The 23,717-nt window shown below is 38.7% G+C and overlaps 1 protein-coding gene across 4 annotated transcripts in view; it reads right to left on the reverse strand.

The window, feature by feature from the left end:
• whrna (whirlin a) overlaps positions 1–23,717 on the reverse strand; it is a 129,420-nt gene that overhangs the window by 38,660 nt on the left and 67,043 nt on the right. For all 4 annotated transcript variants that reach the window (XM_065965865.1, XM_065965864.1, XM_065965863.1 and 1 more), the window contains exon 3: positions 21,569–21,694. In XM_065965865.1, coding sequence (XP_065821937.1) covers positions 21,569–21,694 — 126 coding nt within the window. The remainder of the gene's footprint in view (positions 1–21,568; positions 21,695–23,717) is intronic.

Below are 23,717 nucleotides of genomic sequence, written 5' to 3' on the forward strand. Positions count from 1 at the left end.
CAACTAGAAACAAAATGTGTTTTTTTGTGTTAATAAGAAGGTGAGTATTTAGGTGTTAAACAAAACTGTGTTATTGTGCTACAATGTAGGATGGATTATGTTTTTGCTAAACAGGCCCCTCATGAAGCAGGGCCCCAGAAGCTTTCCCCCTTGTCCCCCCTTATGGACGGCCTCAGCTCTAAATGTGCACAAAGTTAATTAGACTAAACAAAGAAAGCATACACATCCGCACTGATGAATCACAGGAAGTTACCCATTGGAATCTTACATGTAGAAGTTCATTAGACAATAATCAAGCCGCCATTTCACAAGAGGTTTTTGATTTTTCCTTTTTGTGTGATGATAAATCATGCAGTCTGATATATCCTAAAACTAAAATAAAAACAATACTTATCGGAGAAATTGTCATGACACAAAACAAAGCAGCATTCTTGGAATTGAGCGTCTCCACTCAATAGAATTCAGTCTTCTGTGACTTCATGCTTTATAAGCCCCAATGACCCGCAGCTACCATTTCCATCACATTCTGAAACTGCCTGAAAAAGTGTTGACAATGTTTGTAGAAACTGGAAAACAACTAAATCAGCCGGCTGAATCTCATAAAGCACACTAATGTGAGGACATTACGATGGTTTGAGTAACTCTAAAACGTCAGATGGATTTATAAGGCAACTTTTGAGAATTGGATGAAAAAGAAAACAGAAGAGAGAAACACACATTTACATCATTTTATATCAGTTTGAAAAAGTGCGTGCAGATCAGTGTTGGAAGACAGAAGAGGCAAGCAGACAGACCATTACACTCCCATTGAATTTTCCGACTGGAGTCTTTTGATCAGGACTATTGTCAAAGATTCTCGTGACATTATCAGAGCGATGTGATGAACAGGCGGGGTCAGACGGCTCGGGGCTGAATGGTGGCGACACATAGAGGGGGAGATGGCAGATAAATTGGCAACTACAGACCACTGATCCCTAAAGCTACACTAAGAGCAGGGAAGGACTTTTATCTGCTCCTTAAGCGCTTTTTTCACTGTAATGCTTCCTTTTCTGCAGCTCTCTTTCAGGTTTGTGTGTTTGTATATTTGTGTGTGTGTGTGTGTGTGTGTGTGTGTGTGTGTGTGTGTGTGTGTGTGTGTGTGTGTGTGTGTGTGCCCTGCTGGTCAGTAATACATCCAGATTATTCAGCACTGCAGATTACACTTTAGATTTATTTTGAGTGAATGCATTATTCATTTTGCTTCCTCACTGTCTTAACAGTTATCTCATATCTGCTGTCTGTGAAGTTAAGTTTCAGTCTTTATCTATACGGAAAACATTTAAGTCTTGCAATAAAGATGTTTCTTGATTCTTAGAGTGTTAGAAAGTTCCTAAAATGAAAGTGTCAAAATACGTCAGTACTTGAGCTCTAAAGAGCCCTTTGCTCTAATCTTTATTTTTCCATCATTTACATAACACCTGATTATTTTTTTAACAAGCTGAAATGGTCTTACAGCGTTTTAATTATTTTTCCATTTTTCTGGATTTAGCAGGTTACAGATGGAGAAGATTACATCAAACATTGTATTTGTTGTCTCAGATGTGAGACATATAGTTCAAAGAAATCTATCTATTATTTCTAAGCACCAAAGTTACCGTGTTTGCAGGTCATCAGAAATCAGAAATACTTTATTAATCCCAGAGGGAAATTCAGTTTTTACCATTGCTCTAAAAGACAAACAGAAGTAGGAAGTATAGAAATAATTTAAGAATGAAAAATAAAATGGAATAGAGATAGTAAATAAGCAATAAAATAAGCAATAACTACCAGGTAGGACTGGAATTAAAGGCTATGTACAAATGCAGTGACTTAAAGATAAAGATAAAGCATAAAAACAATATTTACAGTTGCTATTGATTTTCTGAGTTTTGCAAACCATGTACCATAAGCTCACATGGTACTAGATTTATGTGTCATTTTTAAATGTTTACAATAAGGGAGCACTTAGCAGGTAGACATTGAGCAGCTCCTAAATTCAGGATTTAATCTGTTTCTCTCAAATATTTCTGCAGCTGGAAATTGTCAAAGAGTTAATTTCCCCAGATTTTACAACCATGGAGGTATAGTGAATATTTGGCCGCTATAACATTAATTGCAATATGTCGACAACCTTCGCTGAGTAAAACGAGCCCCATGTTAACGGATATAGAAAGACATTTCAGGTATTTATCTAAACTTTCCAAGACTGGAGAAACCCTGCTTCCTGCTCCAGCTATTCAACTCTGATAACTTATTAGTTTGAAGCCATTGTAACTGTAAAACCAGTCTCAAGGGCAAGCAGATCTGAGCTTAATTCTACATCAAGGAAACAATCTATGAAAAACCCCAGACTAAGAAAAAAGATCAGAGAAAAAGAGTGTGTGCAGTTAAGACTGCAAAACCAATATTCAAGCCTAAATTAAAGTCATTTTGACATCCAGGATTAATATAATTGCTCCATTTTTAACTACATATAAATTAATCTATAGATCAGCTCCTCTGGCAGTCTGAGACTGTGGGCATACTCTCACACAAAGCTTGAAAAAGGTGCCAAAGAGGTGACTTGTTTCATTTTCTGGATGCCATTGAGGTCAGGATTATCCCAGGCTCTTAACAATAGGGCTGTGAATTGCAGGGAAACCATTAATGCAATACGTGATATGGGCCTCGATAACATTAATAACAAAGTACAACCTCGCAGACAATCATATACGTCACAATATCTGATTAACCATAGACTAAAAGGCCCCTTAAAAGGAAAAGTTTCAGGATAAATGAATCTATTCACAGCAATTTAGAGTCTTTTTGAACTCCTATCATGCTTCATCACTTATTTTCACAGCTGTCAGAGTTTGTCCCGTCCTCTTCGTCTTTCATCCTCTGTAAACTTCTTCTTTTATATTGCCCTCATTCATGTCTGAATGTGTGAGAAGTCATAAAGACGCAGTGAGTCAAATTGGCAGGGAAATCTTTTCAGATCGCTGCACTTTTTTCTTTATTTAAATGATGCTTATTTGGCACCAGTGATACGACAATTGTATCATCATTGTATCAAAGTCAGAACACTATAATGGAGTATCTATGTTTTGTACCAACCCTTCTCAACTCTTTATACAGGAAAGACTCATATTGTTGTTTGACATCATTTCTGTTTTTTTTTAATCAGATATCCTTTTCAATACTGCTGAAAAAAAAACGATTGAAATAGTCTTTAACATTCATTCTTTGTGTCTAAATCAAACTGTTTGGAGCAGCACTGGGGGGGGGCTCCTCCTTTGAAATCATAGATTCAGAGAGCAGTGGGTTGCAAATTTCAGTCATTTTTCTTAACCAAACACCTTAAAAAAAAAAAAAAAAAAACCCACAATTTTTATCCCAGGTTTCACCCTAGAAGTTAATGTGTCTTCATGGACCTGCAGATCAGCCAATCAGGGCACACCTCATGTCTGAGTACAGACTGTGTTTTGGGTTTTATTTCAAAGGTGACGTCATGCTCCTTTATCACATTCAGGGACATCTTCACACTACGAATATGTGTCTCTAATGTGGCTCTAGTGATTTTATCCCAATCACACCAGCATTCAGAGCTGCTTAATCAACCAAGACACAAATTTATTTTTTCTGTGAAAAAGTGAGAAAAGTGTGTGGGCTGTCTCTAATCTCTGCCTCTCGTACTTCAGCTCCCCTGATGTCTCTCCATCGCCTGTGTGTCTTGGCAGAGGGAGGAGAACAGCGGAGAGATTAGATATCGACTCTGTCCAACTGCTTCTACCTTTGTCTTCTTAAATGGGTAAAGCTTGTAGCAGATTAGAGAGTGTAAATGAACTGTAGCTTCCTCAGACATGAAAAAGGGATGGAAACATGGAGCGAGCCAAAGTGCAGAAAACACATATATCTTCAGTCTGAGACCTTCAGTTGGGATAATTAAAATTTAATTATACCTCTTTTCTCCTTAACTTTGCTTTGTAGAACTCCTTACAGCTTTTAACAAGTCTTTTTTGGATGTATTTTATAACTCAAGCAGTCTTCATTTTAATAATGAATGGTATTCTCCTCATGCTATCCTTTCTGTCTGTTGTAGTTCTCTCCTTCAGACTCTTTCATCCAATTTCACTCCCTAATCTTCCCCTCCTCCTCACCATATATATCTCCCCCAAACTTCTTACTCCTCCAACTTTGGTTCCTGCGTTTTATTGCTTCTCTTTTGTCCTCCACCTGCACTGCAGTCTTTCACTAAAGAAATGTGTACACCAATATCAGCCACATCAGTATCGTTTCTCTCTGAAAGGTCATGCAGCATTTGTGTCACCCCTGCTAACAGCAGACTTTGTTCACATCGTACAGCGGTTCAGTTTGATCTCAAACAGCAGAAATGAGACAGACAGCTGAAATTGATTGTTTCCTGGTGCACAGAGGCACAGTCGTGATCTGCAGGTTAATATGCTTTTTTAAAAAGGTCACCACATTTCTCACACTGACACACACACACTCCAGAGAGGAGATCATTGTAACCCTCCGAGGTCACAGCTTTCCAAAACAATTCAATTAAAGTCAACACTTCTTAAAGTTTTATGTAGAACAGCTCACAACATCTAGAGACTAAATAGATCCAGACAGGCTTCAGGTTAAAACTTTTAAGAGTTGAAGTTTCTATTCTAAGTAGACAGAGGGGTTATTTCTGGTTTATTATGTCAAAGTACAAAGCTCTTTAATCTTATTTTATAATGTATTATATAGTCTGAGTTTTGCTTCCAAAAATAAGAAGGTACACATTTCCCACAATCTGGATCATAAGAAGTACTCACCCCTGTTAAAAACCCCAGAAAAAAGTGTTATTGTTCTTAAAGTCATGTTGTCACAAAGTGTTCAACTATGTAATGAATCCATTTCTCAAATCATTGACTCAAGTTTGCCTCATTTTAAACTTAGAGAAGAGGTTGGTTCAGCGAAGCTAAAATACGTTACAGGTAAAAATAGTCCAAAGGTAAGCATGATAAATAATATTGATACTTAAGAACTTGGATTCAAAAATGTCTAATATGAAAATATTATAATAATGTATTGTTTTAGCAATATTAATTCTATTCTTCTAGTATCTATAAGGTCTACCCTGTTTGGGGTCACGGGGGGCTGGAGCAGATCTCAGCTGTCATTGGGCATGAGGCGGGCAGGTACACCTTGGACTGGTCTCCTGTCAGTCACAGGGCTGACATGTGATTGACTGGCATTTGTTGTGACAAACAACCATTCACACTCACATTCACACCTACGGGTAATTTAGAGTCACATATTTCCATAACCTGCATGTCATTACACTGTGAGATGAAGGAACCCACACATGCAAACGTCACACAGAAAAGCCAAAGTCCGGTTGGGAAATCAAACCAGGAACCTTCTTGCTGTGAGACGACAGTGCTAACCACTGCATCACGAATAATAATTGTGATACTGCAACCAAAACACAATGTTAGCACTTCATTTAGCAATCAAAATTAACTCCCAACAAAAGTCTCCCTTCATGTATGCTTGATCTTGGATACATTTGGCTTAAAAATAAAACAACATGTTCTCTTTCCTGAACCAAAAGAAAGATTGCTTCCTCCATCTCACCTTTTGTGTATTATCTATTTGCACACACACACAGGGAGATAAGATATAGTAGTATCGATATATACTACTATATACTATACATAGTAAGATATTAGGGATGAACGTGTTGAATGTGTTTGAAAACATTTCCATCTTTCAGACCAACTTGATCTACGTAGCCAGCCGGACATCTGATTGATGCAACTCTGACAGCAGTGCTGTGCTGTTCAGAGATTCAGGATGAGTGAAGTCTGAGCGCGTTTAAGCCTGACTGACTGATCCTGTCTGAGCATACTAATGATCCAACACACAGCCAGACTGCATCTAATAATCCCTCCAGCACACACTGATATGTTGTTCAACTGTATCTGAGTGGCAAAAAGCTCAGATGAGTGAGCAAAGAGTGAACTCTTTCTGATGGTTTTCAGCACGAGTGAACCAAGAACCCAAGCTGGGTCCTCATGAAGAAACGTCTGAGCTGTATTTTAGGGCTTATAAAGCCCAACAAAACCTCCCAGGTGTTACCATAACATCTGTTCTTAAACAGTGTAGAAGCCGTTTTTTTTTAAAAGATTTATTTTGGGCTTTTCGTGCCTTTAATTCAGAGAGAGGACAGTGGATAGAGTCAGAAACCAGGGAGAGAGAGCGGGGAATGACATGAGGAAGGGGGCCACGGGTGGAAGCGAACCCGGGCCTACCACTTGAGATGAGAGTCTCAACACATGGGACGTGCGCCCTAACCATTGCGCCACCAGCGCGCCCCCTTTTTGTCTGAGAAGACTTTAAGACTCCATAATGTGATTGTGTTGTTATGTGCAGCCCCTCCCTCGTTGTCGAAAAAGACAATAAAGAAATGACATAATGCAGTATTTATAGAACTCTTTATAATAAGGCTTTGAAATACATTTTGTGATATATGAACTCTTCCAGATTGTCACAAGACTCACTTACAGCTTGCAGTTCATGCACTTTTTCTTTTTTGCATTTTTCTTTCCAGAGAGACGTGTCAGGCTACCAGACAGAAAACGTCCTGAAATGAGCACAAAGCTTCAGAGGAACACGGCAGCAGGTCTGGAAACAGCCCTTTGACACTAAAGCAGAGGTAAGTAACAAGGTCTGAGACTTCAGGTCAGACAACCCTCAGACTGTTCATGAATGAGAATGAATTCTGCTTTTTAAGCTTCATTGAAATGATTGAAGCTTCACTTATATCTTCACTTATATTTACGAGACCCGTCACTAAATTCTTAATGAGAGTTTTAGAAGTTTGGACCTCACCTAATAAAATCACAGACGGGATGCTGATCGCCTACTTTGACTTGCTTTTAATCATCTAAAGAGATTCATGTCTTCAAACATTTTCAATCTTAAGTCAAAACAACATTTCCATTTCAGATTATAAAAAACTAGAACAACCCAGCAGATTATTTCCCCCATAAAGAGACCATACACAAATATGAACAAGGGCACATTTTAACAGAATATTTTGGGATACAAAAATATTGTTGTAGTTTGATATATTTAAAGCATTTCAAGTGTCTGTTATAAGGTGTTTATAAATCGTCAATACTTTGATTATTTGGATACCACATGATTCAAAACTACACAATCTCCACTCTGTTGATGATCAATAGAATAAAAAAATACCAAAGCTGTAAAATGACTTTAGATTTAGAAGCTGCTGCTGGTCATAAGGGATAGAAACATGTATGCTTTTATTTTGTAATTAAAAACAAGACATTTCTGCAATTTATGTTGCCATGGTAATTACACAGGTATCAATATTGTTTGACTTTTACTACAATCATATATCATTTCTAATTGCTGGTATCTTGACAACCTTAATCAATCATAGTTCAAATGAATTACAGATGATCTCTGTCATACTTTCTGGCAGAGCCTGAGGCAACAAATGAAAGAGTCTCTTTCATGTTGACCTGCCTTGAGGATCTGTTTGTGGTCAAATAGGTAATAAACTGACATCATCCGTCCACCGTGTGATCTTTTTCTTATTCTAGTAGAAATTTAAATAATAATGAAATACTCACTGCCCTGTCTGTCAACCCATTATATTTAAAGTTTTCTCTCTGCAAGAGCAATCACAAGACAGTGGAGTGGAGACATCTTTCTTAAATGTGGGTCATTAAAAAATTATTACTTAAAACCTAAAGAATAAAATAATGAGCGTTATTATCATTGAGGCTCTTTACTATAATTGTGCATAAAGTATAAATAGCCTACTTAAAACCTTTTCAATTTTAAATGACATCAACTTGGCATGACTCACTAGCAGCGATCAAGGATGTTAGACCACTTTCTCCAACTAAACCTTCATGAAGCACACAGGTTCCACACAAAGTAAGTATTCATATTGTTCTTTTATAACCTAGAAATGTAACCAAAATCAAACCTGTAGTGTTGCACCAATGATGCACAATTTACTCCTGTTTCTTCATATACGTTTAGGTTGTATTTATAATGTGATTCCTAATTTGATTGTTTGTTTGCACTGTACATCCAAATGTAAATATGGCTTCAGAGGCCTGAGCCATTAAGCTGGAGTTGAAGTTTTGGTAGTTAAAAAAAAGTGGGATTTGCAATTAGATTCTCAGTCTTTATTTTTGTCAATGCCTACTTTGTTTAAAGAATAAAAACTCCGGCATTGAATGCAAAGTAAAGCTCTCGGGTTATTTAATGAAATGTTTGCCTTGATAAAGTTTAGTGTTTCAGGAGCTTTCACACCTGTAGCTCATTTGCTTTGTTTTAAATCAGAAGGAAAAAAAACATTTATCTCTTGGGTCGTTCTGTATCTGTGATATTGTAAAGCAGGTCAAAGCTTACACCAACCCATGGTTCTCCTTAAACCGTTATGTCACAGCCCAGTGCATAGGCTCACATACGGCGTGCGTTATGGGCGCACTTGAGGGGAAGGATGTTATTGAGTAAAATAAATTCACTTGATTAGAAAACCTTCTACATTCAATGGGACAGAAAAGAGAACGCAGGGCTCTTTAGCTGGCAGGTTTGTGTTTTATTTCAAATGAGATGGCTCATGTGCATACTTGTATAAATAACCTGCATAAATGTTTCCTCCGACATGAGCATAAAAAATGTGTGTAACCACAGTGCACTGTTCAAAAGTCCTGAGAAACTGCCACAGAGGACACAAATGGGATTGGGTAAGCGTTTGTTCCATCTGTGTTATTGGATACTGCCTGTGAGATGACTTTGTTTATTGCTGTTGGCGAACACGACCAATCAGAGCTCAGTTACCGACTCTCTCCTCCACACAGAAAATGTGCAGTTTGCTTTTATAAGACACTTCCTTCTCAAAACTCACTGAGCTTCTCCCATTTGTCTCCGTTCCACATGTGTGACAGAGCAGTCGCTGTGACTTTGTAGTGTGAGCCAACAGAAACGTTACAATTACTCGCATTTGGCTCAGTGGGGCGATTGATAATGTGGGGAGAGCTCTGCAGGAGACACATCACAGAGATGCAGACGGGCTGTGTGGCCGCCTGCTAATATGACACAACATCTGAGTGTTCTCATATCATATATGGGTGTATATGTGTGTGGGTGTGAGGATGAGTACATTTCATAGAATCACCTGATGGGGTTTATTCTCAACATACAGTAGCATCTAACACAATGGGTGCAATGTGATATGGTCTATCATAGCTACTTAATCATCTTTTTTGTTTATAAAAAAGTTGAACTCAACACTGTGTCTGATTATAATCCATGCAGTGATAGTACCATTTTTTAGTGCAAAGTTGAATATAGCCATCTTTCAGTAGGAAAAGTCTGAAGGACAGCATTTTACTTTCTACCACAGAAAAAGTAAAATAATGGAAGTCACAACAATTTGCAAAGAAAATATTTTATATCTCTCAACCTCTAAAAGAGCTTTGGAAAAAAGAGTAAAGAGAGGGCATGCTGACATGTTTTTATTATGTGAAGTGCAGCAGTTGTTATTTACTCCTCTGTGGTCTCTGGCGGTTCCTAAAATGAGAAGGCCCTGTCAACAGGCGAGACTTTGATCAATGAGCCTCTAGGTAGCATCACTCCATTCTGTTTTGTTTGTGGCCCGCTGTTGTTGCATTTATATCTGGATCTCGTTTTTATTAAAGCAGGAAACAGTGAGTATCCTTCTCTTTTACTCTAGCACCACAGGGTTTTTTTCTACCACTATCGGCACACAGTCATACAGTATATCTATAATAAGCACAAATAAATGGTGTACTTTGCATTTAAAGAGCTTTCCAGCTGTGCAGCTAGAAATATTCTAATGTGGAGCCCATTTCCACTTCACACAGCTGCAGACACACGGAAGCAGAGTATCTTTTTCACTGTACGTGAACCTGCAGAAAGGATTTACTATGGAGAACAGAATTGATAGTTCACACAGCTACAGTTTGGATCAGCATGTTTGCACAGTGTATGACTTTATAAATTGTTTATCTCACAAGGACAAATGACAAGGGAAGGACATAGCAAGCAACTACCTGTTGCATCATTTCATATGAATTTTCAGCTAATGTGTCAGCTGGGCCCAGGACCGCCCTCAGGCAGGTACATAAACACTGGAGCTTGCTACATAACTTCCATGGATGTATTCAGCTACTAAGGCTCATACAAGGGTAACCTTCACAGTATGTACATTAACACTGATGTGATGCATACAGTATGTGTGATGTAATAAATTATACAAAATGATGGCACTCTACAGCTGATTTAAAGCCTTAACTCTGAACATAACCTGGTATCGAACAGGTTAAGAGTAAGTAACCATGGCGATCTAGCCAAATTAGAAAGAAAGTCAGTCAGCTTTGCGACACACAACACAACACAGTTCAAGTTATTTGTGTTGTAGTGAAGCTTCTCATGTTCACAACAAATATGTTTTTTCAAGCAGCAGATAAATGTCTGTTTTACATTTACTATGTTCATATTTCCATAAATGTTTAAAGTTTGTTAGGTGTTCTACATCTGAATTTCACTGGCCTTAAAAAACATCCATCATAGTATGAAAGCTTTAAAAGCCCCAGGTCATAGTTACATTTTGAATGTTTTACACTAATGCTGCTGTTTGTTTGCCATGTTTTAAAACGTCTCTCTATGCCTGTTCAATCCCTTTTGGATGCTTTCTTCAACAGTTAGAAGAGTTCCCCTCAAGGGACAACGAAATGCATTTTCTCTTTCAGTCTTGACAAGTTGTCCTATCAGAAGTTGTTTGATGTGTTACTTCTGACATGTGCTGTGAGAAGATTTTATTCCTATCCAGTGTCATGCTGTGAACACATTTTTCACTTTCTTTGCTCCTCTACTCATTTGTTGTAAAAAACAAGTTATGCAGATAATCCTTTTATCAGCTACAACATTACACTGAATGTTTAGATTCTCATGCCAAGCTTGACTATGATTCTAAAATCACAGCAAAACAGAGCAAATAGTTGCTGAGCCAGTTTTTATGATGATAAAACATCTAGCTAAAACAAAGAATTTCCACAACCACTGTTTAAAGGTGTAGTATGTAGGATTTTTACACTCAAATATCTAAATTATTATTATCTTTAAATTACCTATCCTACTGTATGTCATTTTTAGTTGAGTACTTACATTAGCTCCAACAATTATCAAAGCCTGATAAATCCTTATTTTAAAGTTGTAACATGTCTTTTGTGGCGGTGGCCATGACAGAGCCGCCATGACAGGCATGATATGTTTGTTGTTGCCATGGAAACACCGGATGTTACACCAAAGACCCTAACATAAGGAAGCCGGAACTGCTACTGAAAGCTGCCGTACTGTTGCTGTATGCCTGCTGTGATAAAAAAAACGGTCATGTTTCATCTGGGGCGGGGGTGAAGTAGTGGACAGAATCACTTCCATGATTCCCCGCCAGCCATGACATCATCTTTCTCATTGTTTTGATTGAGAGCCCCCTGCTGGCTCAAGTGGCTTAAATGTGTCAGTCAGATGAGAGAGGACGGTGGGAATATATTTATTTAAGATATTACTTTGGAAACTTGCATTTCATTCTCCTTGTTTCACATGTTACATTTCCTTCTGACCCTGTGATTTTTAAGACTGTAGATAGATAGAAACAACTGTTGAGTGGGAGCCCAGAAAGGATAAGCAGTTATGTAGAAATGCTAGAGTACCCAGAAATGATCTTGAGAAGCATCATGTTATTCCCTAACTACAATTTTAATAAGAAATTATCTTTTAAGGAATAACTTAATACATTTCTTTAAACAGAAGCTGAAGAGAGCTGAGAGAAGGTGTCACAAAGCAACAAATGCATGCAGGTTAATTTAAAACCTGTTACGGCAGAGCCAGCAGGACAGAACTGAAGCTGGTATTTTCTGTTCTATTTTTTTACCCTTTTATTTCTTTCTATGAACCGGCTGCAAAGTAAATTGTACTGAGCTCTCTCCTGACCTTTTCAGTGGCTGGCTAGTTGTGCTTGGAAATGCTTCCCGGCTGAGTAGAAAACTGAACAACTGTCTTTAACATCAAAGGTTGGTTTGATCAAAGATAATCTTCAGTGATAATTAACTTTTAATTAGCTGATAAAGTCCAAAGTCTATTTTAAACCTAAAGGAAGTATAAATCCATGTTTACCTTGATTTTTCTTCTTCTTTCTTAAATTGCACCAACCTCAATTCTTAATATAAACATGGATGTGTCAACATTTGGTTAGTAGATTATTTTGTAAACGTGATGGGGAACGTGTATTTTATAGTCAGTGTAGTGGATATGCTGAATGAATGCAACTATACAAATGCTGGCCACAATGAAGACTGAAGTATGAAAAGATGGGACCAAAGATAGCACCCTGAGGAACTCCAAGCTTCATGTGTCTTTGAGATCCACTTTACATTTAAATTGACCTCCTTTAAGATGACATTTCCCATATCAAACATATTAGACAAAATAGAAATATGTTTGGAGTTTTAGGTCACACACAAGGACTGAACTGCAATAAGACTTCTTTATTGTGTGGGAGAGTAAAACTACATCTTTTAAGTTTCATATTCTGGTAAGGGAGGGACACACACACACACACACACACACACACACACACACACACACACACACACACACACACACACACACACACACACACACACACACACACACACACACACACACACACACACACACACACACACACACACACACACACACACACACACACACACACACACACACACACACACACACACACACACACACACACACACACAGGGTCCTCGCCAAGTTCTTTTTTTTTTGTCCTGATTTGTTTTGTGCTCTTTCAGCAGGATTGCTCTATCATCAGACAGGATGGAAATCACCTCTGTGCAAATTGAAAATGCTTGGCCTTAATCCATCTACGTGTTTGGCACTCTCTTTGTTCAGTTTGTCGCGGGCCCTGTGTTTGCGCAGTTTATTAGTGTGTGTTTGGATTGGGTAAGGGAGAGAAAAAAAGGAAAGAGTAAAGCAGAATACATTTATTCTAACCTATAACCTGCAGCCATTAGCTTGATCACCTTAATTTTGAGTTCGGCAAACGCTTGATGAAGCCACAACAACAGGGAAAAGAGGCAGTAAAACGCTGTTACAGAATTTCACTGTTGCACTGTGTCCTCTCTGGATACCTTCAGGTGTTGACACACAGTAGGCATGACCTTTTAGCCTGGGTTTTAATTTAATTTAAAAGAAACAGGCAGATGTCAGCAGAAGGGCACTGGGCAGGGCTGACCTTTCACTCTATAGATAAGAGTGAGTAGGCTGGGTGATGCGGGGGAGTTTGGTGACTGGACAAAGTCTGTCCCTGAGATATTTGAACCTACACAGTTACTTAAAGGCATTTACACACATACCATGAGGACCACACTTCTGTCAATATGTGCCTCGGTCATTGTCATTGTGCGTTCCTGCTGCAGAGCCACATTAATGCTACGTGCATGCCAACATTCAACAAGAAAGGATTTTACGAGGCTTCCCATCAAAAGAGGAGGAGTGGGGCTGCAGGAGAGCGGAGTGGTAGGGTAACATTTACACAGCGCAGCTTTCATTTTCTCAAGCTCTGAAGGGCAAGAATATGACATCTTGGTGGTGTGATGATTATAGAAACCCAGGAGCAATAGAAGCCATCCATCATAGTCATACCAGCCAGATGAATACCAGAGCATGCACAATGATAGTGAAGATAGTGCGCTGCGGGGTGAAGAGCTGAAGCGTAAGCACCACAAACTGGGACAGTTATAAGCAAACATCCTCTCCTGCTGAGCAACTGACAATCAGAGAAGTTTTGGATTGTAAGTTCATGACCTGAGGATGTTTGTAACATTATTTTGGATGCACAACGGATCACACCAAGTTATTACAAACAGGAAACTTCAATTAAGGACTGCTTGCATGGAAAATGGAAAATGGACTTGAGCTTGTATAGCACTTTTCTAGTCTTCTGACGACTCAAAGAGCTTTGACATGAGAGGTCACAGTCACCCATTCACACACTACCATAATACTCATACTCACTCATACACCACCATCGAAGCAGTGGGAGCAACTTGGGGTTAAGTGTCTGTGGCTGCAGGAGCTGGGGATCGAATTCCCCCGACCTTTTGGTGGAAAGAGGACAGACTCTACCAATTTAGCCACAGCATTTAGCCATTAGCCCTGCATTTGTGCATGATTGAAAAAGGTTAGCGATCGTTACCCAAGAAACAACACCTGGGTGGATAGGGGTCGTGAGTTAGGGAACTAACAAACATTGTACTGGTCACAAAAGGGTACAAAAACAGTAGGCCTTGGATTTGAGAAAGGTAGCAGAAGGAGCATAGCCCCCCTAAGCCTCCCACTGATTCTATCATAATTATAGACAAACACAACATTGGAGCCAAAACAAAAGAGAAGTGCTAGTCTCTGGAATAGGGTGGAATAGAAGGTGGCTAGAAGAAAAACATCAATTCAATCACACACTCGACTTAGATTTTTACTTGAACTGAAAATACAGAAAGCCAACTGATGGTATCGATTCTCTGGAGACACACAACTGAGATGGGAAACCCCAACCTCCCAATATAGCCTCCCAGCCCAGCTGATTGTCATCAGCCATCAGCTGAGAGAGAACATCACAGGTGCAGTCAATAGCTCCTGATGAGCAGGAAAACATGTGACCTAGTTCCTTGGAATTTGTCATATAGAGCAATAAAATGGTTTGTACTATAAATATCAAGGTCTTTATAAATCATTCTTTTTTTTTTAAAAGATTTATTTTTGGGCTTTTGTGCCTTTAATGCAGAGAGAGGACAGTGAATAGAGTTGGAAACCAAGGAGAAAGAGTGGCAAATGACATGTGGAGAGAGGCCATGGGTGGAAGTGAACCCAGGCCTTCTCGAGATGACAGCCTTGATGCATGGGGCGTGCGCCCTAACCATTGCGCTACCAGCGCGCCCCTATAAATCATTCTTTAGTAACTAAATAAAGGTCCAGGTTCATTTTGACTCCGTCAGGGCATAAGTCATTAAATATCATGAAAAAAAAGTTTTAACAATACGGGCTTTTTTGGTGATTTTTCAAGACTGTTATCATAATTGTCCCTGGCCTTTGCTACTGGGGAACAACCAGTACATGTCATAATCAAAAAAAAGGGCAGCAGCATGATTTCAGTACCAAGGACAGTGCCCACCACCAATCAAACTTCAAAGTCAAGATTTCACAACAGTATGAAAAACATCAACAGTACCACATGCATATCCCTTATGCTAACATTAGCAGAGCAGTTAGCAGCCACAACTCTGGATCGTTGGTGGACGGCCTGCCCGAACGCCATTCTATTCCTTAGTGTTTTTGGTAAATGCCTTTTTTTTGTGAATATTTCTAAAAACTTTATTTCCTTATTTGGCCTTTGCACCAGATGTTTGTTTTCCTTTTCCTGTTTGCAGTAGCTTAAAAACCTAATGGATCACTATGGAACAATCCTGTTGGCCAACAGATTCAAAAGAGGACAATGATCTAACTCAAACTGTATTCTGCAACCCATAGACGTCTCATTGCATTAATTATGCATTCAGAAAAATCTTTTCACTCAGAGTTGTAAATGTTTAATGAGTAGGTCCACTTAGACAAGCCCCTTCAAGGATTACCAGATAGAGAGCACCATACCCTCAGAACAGAGGTATTAAATACTTCCTACCTCACAGGACACATACTGTAGGGACGTGAGTTTTAAATAAAAATGAAAAAATGTAGGGGTGGGACTTATTGTCCCCCTGTAATGGGGCCTCTTGAAGAGTTTGAGTCCTAGGTGAACTGGCCCTTTAAAACCAGCTGCTGATTAATCAAGAGGCTTTCAGATGGTCAAAGTCCGACAAGCAGCCAATTTCTTATGATACTGAAATGAAAATGATATAAATAAAAGAGGAAAGGAGTAATCTTCAACATTAATAAAATAAAGTGGTATTTTTTGGATTGATTATTGTATGAATGATGAATCATTTACTAGTTTTGTCAGTGTTGCACTTGCATAGCTTTACATAGAATTACACAACTATTCCAAATTCTAATAATGACTCATTTTGAATGACTCATTGTACCTTTGCCGTTTCGAAACAGCCTGTTGTACTACATAGGAAGTCTGAGCTATATTATCCAATCCATATTAGCAGGTGTTGATGTAGGCAGGAGAAACAGTCATGTGGAAAACACAAAACAGGCAGGACGTTTCTAATGGCTTATACCAGCTCCCATCGATGAGTGATTTGTATAAATTAACAGATATCTGCATAAAAGTGAAGCTAACAATCTGTTCTCCATCCAAGCATTTACGCTGCTCGACTCAGTGTCACAAAGCCAATCAGCGAAAAACACTTCTTCTCCTCTTGAGGATATAACTGACAAAGCTCAACACTTTAGTTTTTATAAATCAGCACAATGCTGTTTTTATTTCAACAAACATAATCCCTGTTAATTGCAAGTCAATCACACATAAACTGATTTATTTCTGGGCTCATACCGCTGAAGTAATCCTGTGTGAAGTGGTTGTATAACGTGTACTGTTGATGAACTGAAACAGATTAAAGAAAGAGAGCTACTCCAGACCAGGAAATGAGGTAAATGACACATGGAAAAGGAAGACTTACCTGGAAGTCGTTTAACGCAAACTGCTGGCTTCACCTGAATTACTGAGAAATTTGCATCCATTCCCAGAGGCATGTATTATCTATCAGACAATAATAGACGATGATTACCAATGAGATACAGATCATACCTGCACAAAAAGTCTTATCAAGGGTTAAACTTTCCATTAAAGCCTTTTCTACGGGAGAGTAAAGTTTAAATCCATCCCCAAAGACAAAATACATTCTATGTATGTTTAACCAGGCCATGAGGAATTGATTAAGGCTCTTAAGAGGCCGAGCCATGCATGGACCCAATAGCTCATGCAAGTCATGAAGTTTAAGATGACCAAACACTATAGATCCTCTCTTAGCACACACTCTGATCTACTTGCAGAAGAAAATGTGTCAAATCTAAGATAAGTGCAGTTTGTCCTCCTGCTGAGAGCTGAACCCTGGAGACGGCAGAAGCCTCGTCATCCAAATGTTAACAGGGCTGCTATTTGCTGGTGCAAAGATAGAAACACTGACAACAAGGCATGAATAAATCAACATTAACATCGTTTTAATGTTTAACACATTTTCTGAAAGTGTAGTTTTGACTTCATACATAGCTGGGTGGGCAAGTGTTTCTTCTCTACAGATCCCCCCTGAACTGTTCACTGAGGTCTTTACTTTATGTTAAAGAAACAATACATTAAAAGTAACATAGACTAATTTCTGTCTAACTTAATATAATTAAAAACAATGACGCCCACAAATGAACCACATGTAAATCAAACAAATACAGCATACACTGATATTGTAGAAGTGGAACTAAATTATTTTACAAGCTGCTAACAACAAAAGTATCGCCATGTGTTGAAATAGTTTGAATAATATAGAAAATCAAGGTATGTGGTGCCCTGTGGGTTAAAAAGATATTTTTGTGGGTTTATTTTTAAATCTTATGTTAAAGATGGATACTATCCATATCAACTGAAAGAGTGCGTCAACTCATCTTCCTTATAATGATCAGAAAGAAGTTGACTATCTAAAGGTATCTATATAACATTTAAACATGAAAGAGTCTCAAACTGGCCCACTGTCTTCTGTTTGATGGATCTGTGCAAACATAATTTAAATATTAACACCCCATTTAATCGATCATTTTATTTGTACTGTTTCATTTTGTCACCCGATAACAGGATATAACACATGATAAGGTACAAGGAAGTTCAAAACCTCTTAATATGAACTAAAGATACTTAAGCTTCTTTCCTTTTTATGAATAAAAGTGATGTGAATTAAACTCAAAAAAGGTTCCTAATCTGTTAACGGTAGGCCTAGTAGTTTTTTTATGGATGAAGATTACAACTCCCATAATCCTTATCAGATGATGTCAAACTAGCAGCAGAAATAACTTCTACTGTAGGTGTGAAATTAATTGGCAACTCTAAGGCCTTACAGTATCTCCCAATGAAAAATACTGAAGGTCACCTTCAAAGAAGCTTTCAAAGGTGACATTTTTCTGTTGTAAGATTCAACACGGAGTTCAAGCTTTGATTAAACAAGAATCTCCTTTTACTGCTCCACATTTTTCACATTAAATAGATACAACATTAACTGTAATTAATACTGTGATGTTATCTAGTAAGAGTAAATGATATGTTCAGTTTTCTTTAGTAAACACAGTAACATTAATCTACATAGATCATGTACATGTTGGGTGTTTCAAACAGTACCTAACTGGACCTGTAGTGGCTTAATAGATTTTTTTCAGACTTGTTCATTGGGGCTCATAAATTCAAGGGAATTTTATGGATATCCAACTGGAAAATTTTTCCAGCAAACATATTTAATGATGTAGCCTTCAGCACTCACAATACCAGAGACTCCAGTGAATGTGCAGCTGAAGTGAACAGGGATGGTTTTTGGATATGATATATTCTACAGACACACACCTGACCTATTTTAATGGGGGGCTTGTCTACAAGATTTAAATACCATGACCTGAGATCTAGTGTTTGGATGTCATACAAATTTCCTGCCTACCTGTATGTGTGTACAGGGAGTGTGCACATAATGCAAACTAGGTGACTGAATGTGGTAGGATGTCTGTGACTGTACTCGCTCTCCCTTCTTTCACTCTTTCTCGACCTCCCCCACACTTTGTCGAGTCTGTGCCTGCTGTTTACCCCTGTACAGCCAGTCGTGTCCAAAAGCAACACCCTAGATTTAAAAAACAGGTGCAACACATCTCACCAGGCAGATACATGTACTTTATTTAGATCTTTGTTACATTCATCGAAGCCTGGACTCAAGTATGAATGTGTGTACTAGTGTTGAAATTTCTACTTCCTTTTAAAACATTCCAGTTTTTCATAATGATGAATTTCTGCTCCAAATACTACGGTGCCTAACAGAGAAAAAGGGGGGAAACTGGGGCAAAAAAGAAGCTGTGTGAGCTCTGAAAATCCTGAGCCACACAGTTTTCAAAACACAAGAAATAAAAAAAAAAGACCTTGAGGTAGGTAAAGCTGCAAAAAATAAAATAATAACAATATAAGAAACTTTGATATCACCTATAAAAGCCTTTTCTACCTCCGATCTTTTCCTTCCCCTCCTCTAATAATAAAAAAGCCTCACTGGTTTCTAATAAGACTCCACATTGAGATGCTGTTCTAATTGTGTGCGCCTGTGTGGGCCCTGTAATAGGTGACTGTGTAATTGGCTGCTTGACAGGCTGATCACTAACAGGCATGAGATGAAGGGCTCAGGGGAGGAGACGTCCATCCTCACTCTCCTCCGTTGCCATGTCACCGTGACAAACACATACCGGTAAGCAAACCAGCCAAATCTGTGCTCTCTAAGGATGCCTTCCTGCCTGAAACTGAAAAGATACGTGCGCACAACATTTTGTATTGTCTACATTGTGTATCTGTCCTACATTTTGAAACAGGTCAGTGAGATTTAATACTGAAGGTAGATGGTGCAAAAGGAGGCTGAAGTAACACCAAGAGAGAGGGCAGAAAAAATAAAAAACTGCAAATAGGGAAAATTAATATAGCCTTATGTCACTCTAATTCTTGGATTAATCAATGAAGTAAATGAACTCTGCTAAGGAAGAAATCCCTCGCTTATGTAAAGAAGCCCTCCATAAATTAAAAGAAATTAGGGAATTGTCACTGATCTGCATTTCGATCATTATGAAAACAGGTATTGAGTTTCTTCCTGTACCCTCTCTCACATGCCAAGTAAAACATGCTTTCAGATCTACAGCCCATATTGCCATCCTGGATTATTAAAATCAACCAATCCCAGCCCAATGACATCATCATTGTGCAGCCTCTGCATTTAATTCAAAATTCTGCAGGATTTAATAATTTTTCCAAACTGAAGTGACTTTAATTAAAGAAAAAATCTTTCATTGCATGTCAAGATAAAAACATCATATATTTGAATTCTTGTACCTTCCAAGAGCTGCCTGTAGCTATACAAGCTTTTATAAAGTAAGTAAACATAGGTGATGATTGGAAAGCTTTTTAGGCTTGCATAAAGGTAGAATAACGGTCATTGATTTCTACTGAGTCCTACTGTACTTTGGTCATCAGCATGTAAAGTTTTTTCTGTAAAACAACCTGAATGATTTTTCTAATTTTTTTTAATTGAACCATGTGTTTTCAATACAGACGTTTGTTTACAACCTGGTGGAGCACAAAGAAATGCTGAAAGAAGCTCAGAGGTAGCACATGCCAGACTGCTGTGATTGATCGATCACAGTGTTGGTCTGAATGTCGGCCGTGGATACTGGGATAAATTTGTCTATACATATATGCATCTTTCTCTTCCAACAGTTTTTTGTCTGTTTAAAGTTTGACAGCTGGTTTAAAATGTAATTAACAAAATATCTCAGCCGTTCAAAGGAACACAAGCATCCAGTGCCATCGATGTTAAGAAAAGAAAATTATTATCTTTCAGTTCATACTAAACAACAGCAGGGGGCTGTTTTTGAACTCAGTGCTTATTGTTAATAACTGGGGGACACTAAAGCTGTTTTCAAAAGATACACTTTGTATTTTGTCATAATTTATATTATCAACCCTGAACCTCAATATATCTTCACAATTCATTCATGTCTTTATTACTAACTGCCTCCTTTCAAAGGGAATGCAACCATTACCAAGAGAAGTTCAAAAAGGGGGAAAAATCTTAAACATTTTAAGAGCTTATCTGTTGACAGCAACATTGATTGCTTTTCAGGACTTGATGTCCAATTTAAAGGCTGTAAAGTCACAGCACAACAAAGCCAACAAATGGCTTTTGTTACTTTTTTTTAAATTTGTTCAAAAACCTTGAAGCACTTCTGACAGCCCATATGTTGAAATAAAAGAGCAAAAAACAGCTGGAAGCATGCCCTTAAGTAGTCAGAAGCATGATCATTTAAAATAAAGAAAAGTGTTATTGTGTGGTCATGTCACTGTGACAGAGGCTTTTGAAGGAAATTTCATGACTGCTCAGAGTTTCACAAGCAAACAGTAGATGTGAAAAGGAAATCTAATCCTTTAAAGAAAACAAGCTGCAGGCCCATCAGTCAGAGAGATCTTATCATAGCCAAGCCCGTGCTGCTATGCCCTGATCCCTGTATGCTGCCCTGCACTCTTTTTATACTCTATTAAAACCCAACCAGCTGCTTTGTACCTGAACCCCGTGCTCTGATCGGCTCCTAAAGACAGCAGGGGAAAGAAACGTCTTCCCACTCAGGAATCGGTGCTTTTGTAAGTTGAAAATAGATTTTGTATGTTGAATCAAAGTGAGACTGTGTGAGTGTGACACTGTGGTAGAAAGAAAGACTGAGCTGATACCTTGAGTCCTCCACACTCTGCTGCTGATCCTTGGTCTACTCCGGTGATGTAAATTCCCAAAGCGTATTCTGCACCCCCTCGGATCATCAGACCCAAAGACCGGCCGTCATCCAAAACCAGGTTGACCTGTTATAAAGAAGGCAGAAACAGGGGGGTTAATATTAAAAACTGTCTTTACAAGAAACGTTTTTAAACTCAATGTCAGGATGACATTTCAGTCTTAATTGTGTTGCTTGACATGCTTCCAGATTTGCCTGTGCTGTTGGCTGTTTATACTGAAAAGGTAGATGAGAAATCCAATATATGGAGGGAATGACAGCCCGGCTGAGCTGGGATTTGATGGCAGAAAATGAAGTGTTTCAGGAGCTGCTTAAATGTGATTACTCAGAGCCATTAATGAGGACCCTGAATCTGTTCTGATTGGAGGATGGACTGTTTGAAATGGTCAATCAGTTTGTTTACAAGGCTCCTCCGTGTCAGTCCCCTGATAAGCTGAGCCGACAACATCTGATGCTGTTTGAATTCAAATAATCCACTGACCAGAAAAAATTAGAGGACTACAAATTATCTCTGCTCGAGCATCCAATTAAATGCATCCTGCTGCATGGAGCTAATGATGCTACATGACTGATACATGACAGTGCTGCATGTGTGTTAACATCTAATTAACTTTTCATTTCATCTGGTACCATATGTATTCCACTACAGACTTCCTTAATATGTGTGAAAAGTCCTTTTACTTGTATCATATTCAATCTATTTAAGCAAATGAAACTACTTTCATGTGTGGAAACAGACCGATAAGAGGCGTAGCTATAATTGTTTTAAAGGTCCCATATTATGCTTTTTCTGTCCTTTAGTGTGTTTTCCAAGTGTCCTGTGCATGTTGAGGCACATCTATTTGCAAAAATTCAAAGTCCACGGAAACGCAGCTTCTCCTACGTCCTCCTGTTAGCTGTAGCATTAGCTGCATGTAACGCTCGGTTCTAGCCCCCCTCGATAAAAATGTGTCAGTGCGGCGTCATTGTCAGTGTGAGATCACTGAGCTAAGCCCATTGGCTCGTTGTGGCAAGCCCAGCAGCTCATGTTGAAATTTCTGAGAAGCGCGCTGAACAACTGACCAATAACGACAGAGCGGATCGGCAGACCAATCAGAGCAGACTTGGCCCACGTGGGGTCTAACAGTGTGGGCTCAACAGAGTGTAGCTGACGGACTCAGAGCGTAGAGGGAGCAAGGAGGAGCAGTTCATGAAAACAGACACTTTTTTCAAACTTTAGCTATTGTGAACGTACAAAAGTAGATACATAGATTAAATATACGAACCCCAAAAAGGGCAGAATATGGGCTAAGTAAAACAGTGTGTAAAAAGTGTTATACTGCCTCAGTACAGTACATGCATGATCTTTATCTTCTCAAATCAAGTCTCCAAATATCCCCATTTATGCAGCTGATTGGATTTAATGTATTTATTAGCTGTCCAATGCTCCTTCATAGTATAAAAGAAGCTCTTAAATTGTTTACTTTAAAAACTCTTTACGCTTTATATTAAACTTATTCAATTCTTTTTAGTCAAAGCCCACTTCGATATTAGGTTGTTGCATGATCCTAAAACAAACCTGTGCAAAGAGTCACCCTTCTTTTGATAAAAGAGGTTCACTTTCTATCTACAGACTGTATAAAACAGGGACTTAGTGTCAGTGACATCACCTGAAGAGGCCCAATGATGGCTGTCACCATGTTGGAAATGCTATCTTCACCTAACTTCCGATCAATCGAGCGGTAGGTAATGAGGTAGAGTTGAGGAGGAACACCTGGCAAACAGCTACAATGCAACTGCCTGTCAGTCAACTCAGCCCATTCCTTATTTATTCCTTATTATGCCAATGTATGCATCAGTCTAGCCTAAATGTCACCAAATGGATGAGTTACAAAACAACTGACCCCATACAGTTTTTACCAACAAAGAAATGAGCTCTAGAGACCAAACCCATTTTTTGAACCAAGCTGCAACAATGTTTTTTTCTGCTGTCAAACTTTGCATTTAAACATGGGACCTAATTGGGATTCCTTGGCTTTCTCAGTCAGCCTCAAGTTGGCACTCAAGAATCTGCTGTTTTTTGCACTTCATTTTTCCCCCAATGGGGGGTG

Source organism: Labrus bergylta, chromosome 17, assembly GCF_963930695.1.
Source record: "Labrus bergylta chromosome 17, fLabBer1.1, whole genome shotgun sequence".
Taxonomy (NCBI): domain Eukaryota; kingdom Metazoa; phylum Chordata; class Actinopteri; order Labriformes; family Labridae; genus Labrus; species Labrus bergylta.